This window comes from Pistacia vera, unplaced genomic scaffold, assembly GCF_008641045.1.
Source record: "Pistacia vera cultivar Batoury unplaced genomic scaffold, PisVer_v2 Contig973, whole genome shotgun sequence".
In the NCBI taxonomy this organism is placed as follows: Eukaryota; Viridiplantae; Streptophyta; class Magnoliopsida; order Sapindales; family Anacardiaceae; genus Pistacia; species Pistacia vera.
Window position 1 is genome coordinate 424000 of NW_022196860.1, and position 8782 is coordinate 432781.

The 8782-nt window shown below is 35.1% G+C and overlaps 1 protein-coding gene across 1 annotated transcript; it reads left to right on the plus strand.

Annotated features, from left to right (window-relative positions):
- Positions 1-570: 570 nt before the first annotated feature.
- Positions 571-4754, plus strand: LOC116121347 (aldehyde dehydrogenase family 2 member B7, mitochondrial-like). Its single transcript, XM_031407311.1, has 11 exons — positions 571-721; positions 1228-1362; positions 1512-1654; positions 1770-1923; positions 2080-2309; positions 2812-2901; positions 3283-3456; positions 3544-3681; positions 3988-4125; positions 4216-4277; positions 4365-4754. The coding sequence occupies exons 1-11, from the start codon at positions 658-660 to the stop codon at positions 4636-4638; spliced, it is 1602 nt and encodes a 533-aa protein (XP_031263171.1). The 5' UTR covers positions 571-657; the 3' UTR covers positions 4639-4754.
- The last annotated feature ends 4028 nt before the right edge of the window (positions 4755-8782 follow it).

Consider the following 8782-nt stretch of genomic DNA (forward strand, 5'->3'; position numbering starts at 1 on the left):
GTCGTTGGTTAGTTCCGGTGAATGGATTGGCATAAATATTGTCTTTATCCTCTCTCGGGATTCTGGAACAGGCCCACTTCAACTCCCTCTGCTCAATATTCTCAATTATCGACAAGCACAAACTCTTAAACAAATGGGGCCGGCCAACTGCATGCAATTGAAAAGTACAGCCTTCCATTTTTGACACATATCCGCAAAATTGAATGTTTCTAAGAAATGTCAAAACTTGTATTAAATGCATTAAAAATTACATTATCATAAGAATTATGCACAAATATTCTCGTGATCCTATCGTCAAATTCATATGATCAGACTTTTTCTTTGATAACTTGTGTTTCTAAAATTGCCCTGTGTTTAGTGGGTTAGTCATGCGTCACAGCGCACACACAAACTCTCTCTCTCTCTTTATTGGTTTGATCATCCATACCCCACCGCTCCAGCCAAATTCATTTTAATTTTTCCTTAAAAAATTAGGAAAATATCATTATTGGATAACGACGAAACGTAAAAGGAAGGAAACAAAAAACAAAAAATAAAATAAAATAGTTGTAACCTGTGACAACTATAAATTATAATATACATAATTACATATAGACTGGAAAGCTGAGTTGAAAATCAAAGACATTCAGCAAAGACGAGTAGAGAGTGAGAGTTTTGATGGCTGCCAGGAGATTATCGCTTTTGCTTTCACGCACTGCTTCATCTAATCCATTTCTTAGAGGTAGTCCGGGTGACACAGTTAGCACTCTGCCTCTTTTGATTTGGTTTTCATGTCTCATGATACTCTCATTCATCTTTTCGATTGAAAATCATCTTTAATTTACAACTTTCTTAATAATATCTATCACTCTTCCCAATATTAGCATCTTACTCGGAGAAAAATGAGAACTTCAAGCTGTGAATCTTTCATTTGCGGTGATCAGAATATGAAATTTGTCTTTGTTAAAGAAAGAAAGAATTTTTAAGAGAAACGATCACGATCTAAGAGGCTTCTCTAACGTTGTTTTGCTTTTTGTTCAGTTAAAGGTTGATTCTGGGTCTGGGGCCAGGGGCCTATAATTATTAAATTCGTTTTGGTTCTTCTGTCTTCATGTTACTACAAATCTGAAATGTTTTTGAAATTATTTATCGCTCTGTTTGTTCTTCCTGGTCCACAGCTCTAAATAAATGCTTGGTTGTTTTCCTTTTATTTACAATTGAGTGACTGAGATTGTTTGTTTTCTTCAGGTAACAATTCTAGGCTGACCAGAGGAGCCTTTAGTTATAGCACCTCCGCTGCTATTGAGGAACCACTTACTCCATCTGTCAAAGTAGATTATACTCAGCTTTTAATTAATGGAAAATTTGTTGATTCAGCATCAGGTGAACTTTATATCACATGAAATAGTCTTTTCTGTTCTTTTGGGGAATTAAGGTTTTTTGAAAAAAAAAAATATTTTTGTTTTTTAAGTTTAGTATATTTTTTTTTTTTTTGGGAAGAATCTTATGCCTGGGGCTTTCTTTTGTTTTAGGCAAAACTTTTCCCACTTTGGACCCTAGAACTGGTAATGTGATTGCCCATGTTGCCGAAGGTGATTCTGAAGATGTAGACCGAGCAGTCGCTGCTGCTCGCAAGGCATTTGATGAAGGACCATGGCCCAAGATGACTGCTTATGTAACTACTCTTCATCTTAGATTGTTAACTTTTACTTATTTTATGGTATTACATGAAGTGAAATATATAAATATATCGTCTGAAATCTATCTTAATTTTTACTTTTTTCCCTCAGGAAAGATCAAGGATACTTCTGCGCTTTGCTGATTTGCTTGAAAAACATAACGATGAAGTTGCAACACTTGAGACTTGGGATAATGGAAAGCCATATGAACAGGCTGCCAAAATTGAAATACCAATGGTTGTGCGTTTCTTCCGGTATTATGCTGGTGAGTAAACTGAAAAAGATTTAACATTTCCTTCTGCCGATTGCTGTATTTTAATTTTAATTGTTCCTTGTATTCTCTATGTTTATGAAATATCTAACTTGTATTCTCTGTATTTATGAAATATCTAAGATATATGTCTTTGCTCAAATTCCTCAGGTTGGGCAGATAAGATTCACGGTCTCACAGTTCCAGCTGATGGAGAGCACCATGTGCAAATCTTACACGAACCATTTGGTGTTGCTGGACAGATTATACCATGGAACTTTCCACTTCTCATGTTTGCTTGGAAGGTTGCACCTGCATTAGCATGTGGGAACACTATTGTTCTTAAGACAGCAGAGCAGACTCCTCTCTCTGCCCTCTATGTTGCAAAGCTATTTCTTGAGGTATTTTCTGGAAGTAACTTTTGTTCACATTCTTTTCTTTTTTCAAATGAGCGCTTGTTTCTGTTTTTTTGATTTCAGGGTTTCTTTTATTTGTTGAACTCCATTATGAGTAAGATGTGTACCCGGACCTGAACTCTAACGATACCCTTAGTTTACAACTTTACATATAAGCATATGAGATGTGTATACACATTAACCATTTTCAATGATAAGAACATTTATCACATGTTATGAATGCCAAAATGGGCGAGTACATTTCTTGATGAGTAATTTTCACAATTTCATCATCATTTCAAGTGATACCAGAGTTGTCTGAAGTTGTACTTGAACTTTTTGTACATATACCGTGCACATATTTAAATCTTTCATTCTGATTGCATAATATCTGATACTCAACTTGCCCAGGGAATGCTCAAACATCTGCTCAGATAAGAGGAACTAACACATCTATAGGCCTATGGTCTTATCATACTTGTTCTGATGAGTTAAACTGTTATGACAGGCTGGACTTCCTCCAGGTGTTCTAAATATAATTTCTGGGTTCGGCCCAACTGCTGGTGCAGCTCTTTCTAGTCATATGGATGTGGATAAGGTATTATAAAACCTTAAAATCTTTACTACATGCATTCTTGAATTTGGCTTTCTTTGTAATTTGTTTGGAAGAATTATAAACTAGAGGTTAGTTATCCTCTCTGACTAATAAATGTAGCTCCACATATTTTTTCTGATTTTTAGTAATCTACTGTATTATGGAGTGAATCTATGTAATGGGGAGGATTCTAAAATGTGTAGTTGGGAACATTTTTGTTGATCAATTCTTAATACTTTTTTGTTGATCAATAGAAAAACACTATAAATCAGTACAACAGTTTATCCTTTGTATTGAAGGGTTGGTTTCATACTATAGTAGAATTTCTTATCTTTTTCAGATCATGAATTATAATGTCTACAATTATTTGCTAATTTCTTGCAGCTTGCTTTCACTGGATCAACTGAGACTGGAAAAATTGTGCTTCAATTGGCAGCAAAAAGCAATCTTAAGCCAGTAACTTTGGAGCTTGGAGGGAAATCTCCTTTTATCGTATGTGAAGATGCAGATGTAGAGAAGGCAGCTGAGTTGGCGCACTTTGCTTTATTCTTTAATCAGGTATTGCCTCAAAAAATGTTTTTTAAAAGTTTACTATAGGTTTGTATATTTTTTACTTTTGTTGATCATATTTTGTACCATCTGCAGGGACAATGCTGCTGCGCAGGTTCTCGTACTTTTGTACATGAGCGAATATATGATCAATTTCTGGAGAAAGCTAAGGCACTTGCAGTGAACCGTGTTGTTGGTGATCCATTCAAGGCAGGAATTCAACAAGGACCTCAGGTAAATCAGCAACAATTTCTTTTTTAAATTAATATTCAGGACATCATATTTGATCTACAATTCTAACCGGTGAAAGTTGTTTTAGCCTTACCTAGCACCACCACTTCTTGCATCCTGTATTGCAAATGCATGACTGCTGACAGTGTTATTACAATTTGCAATTGATACAAAACCATAATTTTTTTTTTCTAGAGAGATAAAATATTTAAATTAGTGAGAAAATTCTTAAATTGCAGAAGTTGCAATTGTTATTTTATTTTTAAACATGATGTAATTGGAGGCGCTGATACCAGTCTGCTCAATCAGATTGATACAGAACAATTTGAGAAGATCCTGAGATACATAAGATTAGGTGTTGATAGCGGAGCAACCCTTGAAACTGGGGGTGAGAGATTTGGCAGCACGGGCTACTATGTTCAGCCTACTGTTTTCTCAAATGTTCAGGTATTTCATTTACATTACCTAGTAACCGGTTAACCAAGAAATTTAAAATATGTGATGGAGTTAATAACTAATGACTACTGTTAATAATAGGATGACATGTTGATAGCGAAAGAGGAGATATTTGGTCCAGTGCAATCCATCTTGAAATTCAAGTGAGCAATGAACCTCCTCAATGCTGTTATTATGATTATCAGGGATTTCTGCATTACAGATATTAATGCTATTCATGGTGGCTGCAGGGACCTTGGTGACGTTGTCCGAAGGGCAAACACAACCCGCTATGGATTGGCTGCAGGGGTGTTCACCCAGAACATAGACACTGCCAACACCTTGACGCGTGCATTGCGAGCTGGAACTGTATGGGTAAACTGCTTTGATGTGTTTGATGCTGCAATTCCTTTTGGTGGATACAAGATGAGCGGACAAGGAAGAGAAAAGGGTATTTATGGTCTAAACAGTTACTTGCAAGTGAAGGCTGTTGTTACTCCCCTCAAGAATCCAGCATGGATTTAAACCTTTCTCATGCCTCTTCTTCTTCTTCTTCTCCAAAGCCAAGAATAAATAGAACTTTGAGAAATTTAGGTTCCTTTGCATAATAATAATAATTATGGTGGTTATGCTGATGAAAATATATTGCTTTGCTTATTTGATTGAAAGTTAATACATGGGATTAATATATTGCATAAATCTCCTAATAATAGTTTGTAAGAGTGATATTTGAATTTCTAGAGAGTGCCCGATAGAAAGAAAGAAGATAGAAGAAGAGTTGTCTTAATGGAATATAATAGAAATATGCCATTGCTACTCACTTTTTTTATATAACTCTTTAACATTTACACAAAATGAATCAAAAAGTTAATTAAAAAAAAATCAATTTTATAAATCCCCACATGAATAATACTATAATAAAAAGGTAATGACAAGACAATTTCAATACATTAGTTTAGGGAAAACTATTTAAAAGACATTTTTTTTTTTATATATAAATTAAAATCTCGCATTTTTTAATTGGTTTAGTAAATAAAACCTTTCATCCATTTTATTTTCCATTTCAATCCCTCCGCAACTTTCACGCCGTCACTATAGCTGTTTTAGCGCTAAAGTGACTACATTGAATATTTTTAATTTTTGTTTTAACTATTCTCCATATTATTCTTAGAAATTAATTATTAAAATTTCCTTAATTAAAACTTTTTTACTCGAACCCAAGAGTGGTTATCTCTGCTAGAGTAAAAATGATAAAAGTGGAAACAAACTTGATAAAAGGAAATAGGATAGATTTCAATTTGATCCCCGAATTTTTTTTTTTTTAAGTAATTATTTCATTAGTTTGTAAATAATTTAAATTAGGATTCTCTTCTAATTTGAGTTTTTAAAGATTTGTAATTGATAGGAATATACAAAATAAATATTTTTTATATGCAGTAATACTTAATTAATAAAACATTTTTTAAAAGTATGTCAAGTGTTTTGCCTTACCAGAATTCTTACAATAAATTTGAAATATTACACAAAAATTGGCAATAGTTGACAGCAATTAAAAGGAAGGTTCTTCGCAGTTTCGAGCTAACGCAGGCTTGTACCACTTCTTTAACAACTATCCAACTGTGCCATTTATAGCTACAGCTGTCTCTCACCTTATATCTTTACTTGGATCGTCCCTATTCCTTGATGTCACAATCTCCCCTTAATTCTCTAATTATAAAATCTTTTAATTATAATTAGAGTTAACGACATCTTCCCACCCAAAAAATGGCCATTTGACAAATTCATACCCATCCATCTTTTAAATACCCTTTTACTACTCAGAGCAGAAATCTATTAACAATTTTCATTGTGATAAACGGTAGTATGATCATAAGTCATTTGTAAGTAAGGGTAAAATGGTCAGTTGATAATTTGCACAAGAAATCAAAATCTCAAATTGCAATATGGGGAATGGGGTGATGAAGGTGTGCTCTGCATTGATTCCCCACCCTCCATTGACCAACTCAGGCTCGATTTGGGTTGTTCCCGTTGCCGTTGGCCTTCCCCGATCCCACCACTAACATCCCCACCCTCCATTGACCAAAATCCCCAAGGTCCTCGCTTGTCTACTCCCACCGATCGTCGGTTGTTGTTACGTTAGGGCTTCAGATTTCTTAGCCAAATTCCGATCGATTCTGATAGCCAAAACTACCCCCGCCACCACTCTTGGCATCATTGGTGCCTCCTCTTTAAAACCCATGTAACCGCACCTTCTAGCAACTCGCCTATCGACGTCTGTGATAGCACCGCCTACCACCGCATTTGCTCATCACCTCACCTGCCCCTTGCACAACGCCCACTAACTGTTCAACCATTTGCCCCAACCAGTTGTGCAAACACAAATCTAGTGGTGGCCTGCGATTGGTTGAGGCGCGAACACAAAAATAGAAATATTTTTAGTAAAACAATCAAGGGCATTTTCGTCTTTAAAATAAAAATATATGTTTTTAACGGAACTATTAACAGAATTTATGCTCCAGGTGGGTATGAATTTGTCAATGGGCAATTTTTCCGGTGGGAAGATGTCATTAACTCTTATAATTAAGTTTTATATAAAACAATAAATTAAAGCATAAACCTTGAGCTGTGATAAGATTTATGAAATAATAAAAATCTTTATGTCGTTAAATTGTACACTAATGAATATTGCTAAATTTTTATTCGACCATTTATTTAACGAGTAAACGACTTTTTCCCACCCAAGTTTTGCCTTAATGACACTTTCTCACCCTAAGTTAATATTTCGTTACTACCCAAAGCCGATTCCAAAAGTCGTTTACTCTTATTTTAACACCTAGGGTGCGTTTGGATCAGGGGCATATAAGATAATAGAAGAAATCTTCGTTTATTTTGCAAAATTCCAGTGTTTGGTTTGCAAGTAATAAAATACTATGATAATTTTTTTATTGCAAATAGTGTTTACTGTTAGTAATGTGGGGGTAATCTGATACCCTCCCCCATCCCTAGGATTAAAAGATTACCGAGTAATTTGATTTTTATACCTATTTTGCCCTTAATTAAATACTATTTCAAACACAATTGCCCTCAAATGTCTACCAGATAACAATTACATCCCCCCTACATTTGAGAAATTAGCTAAAACACCCCAGCCATAAAAAAAAGTTGAAAAGTTAACAAAATACCCCTAGCCACCCAAAACCACCGTTGGCCATTGCTTACCACCATGGGCCACTGGTGTCAGTCACTGTAATGGTGCACGGCCAGCGAGATCGGCCAGTCGAGCACCGGTAAGGCCTTTTCGGCCAGATTTGGTCTTTTCTATGGTTGTCAAATGGCCATGGATTTCTGATCCATAGTCGGAAATGGCTTTGTCGGCACACGGTCGACCATATACAACCAGTCATGCCCATTCTGTCGATAGCGGCTGGTGGTGGTGGCTGGCTGCCGACAGTGGCTTGGGGTGGGTGAGGTGATTTTCCTACAAATTAAAGTTTTATATGACTGAGGTGTTTTAGATAAATTTCAAATGTAGGAGGTTAAAATAAATGATTCAAAAAATAATATTATATTATTATTTAAAAAAGAGGGCGATTTAGTAATCTATATTCTATATAACATACTCACCCATTTATCCTCCCAACCAAAAATATTATTCATGAATTTATTCGAACCAACAAAACACATACTCACCCATTTATCTTTCCGTTAATATAACATCCCCCTATAATAAAACAATATATGATTCAAACGCCCCCCTAAAAGACTAAAACTTAACGACATGGAAATCTTTATTATTTATGAAACCTAAAGAAAGATTTTTATTATTTTATCATATAGGATTAATCTATTATGCTTAAAAAATCAAGGCTGATATAAGCTGATGTTAGAACCACCAATTAGAGCTTAAGAAGCACTTAAAGGCAAAATAACCTTAGCTGTCAAGACCAAATCGACCTAAGAGATATTTTATATCAATCCTATCCCATTTGGAGATAAAGATTAAGGAGTGGCTCCCACGTGTCAAGGTAACTTGCAAAAACACTCATTGCATTGACCTCAAAGGTATAAATGGGAATATCTCTTCATGAATGACAAGGCTAAAGGTTGGACATAAGAGAGCTTATTTTTTCTCTGTAAATAATATATTTCTCCATTTTTGTACGCATTACAGGCAATATCAAAAAAGTAGTCAGAGAATAATAAAATAACAGTGGATGTAGGACTCGCTTTAAGCATCCAAACCACTATAAAAATGCATCTTATCAATATTTTATTTATGTTTCTTCAAACATATATCATTTCAGCACCATAATCAACTCTCACAAATTAATCACGTGTAATTTCTAAAGTCAGCTTAGCACTTTACATGTTCAAGGTCATTGGTGTCAAAATCATGCATCAACAGTTTGGTGTTAGAAGGAGGGCATGATTCACACTAGCTCTCCATGTTTTTCTAGTAAGCCTCAAAATCTTCACATTATCTAATGTGGAAATCTGAGTAGGATGAAGTATGAATCTGGAGAAGCCACAAACATAATAATTGTAGCCCTTTGAGTTAGCTTTCTAATGGTCTAAGAATCATCCAAATCCGAGGTCTACAGCTCAAGTTATCGTCAAAAAACTGAAGTATGTTCTTGATCAGATAACTCAAATCGCACGCGTCAGATCT

Bases quoted from the DNA above. Each gene is read 5' to 3' on its own strand.
- LOC116121347 (XM_031407311.1), top strand. From the start codon at position 658: ATGGCTGCCAGGAGATTATCGCTTTTGCTTTCACGCACTGCTTCATCT. The intron at 722-1,227 runs GTAGTCCGGGTG...TGTTTTCTTCAG, and splicing joins ATCTAATCCATTTCTTAGAG to GTAACAATTCTAGGCTGACC. The intron at 3,682-3,987 runs GTAAATCAGCAA...CTGCTCAATCAG, and splicing joins GAATTCAACAAGGACCTCAG to ATTGATACAGAACAATTTGA.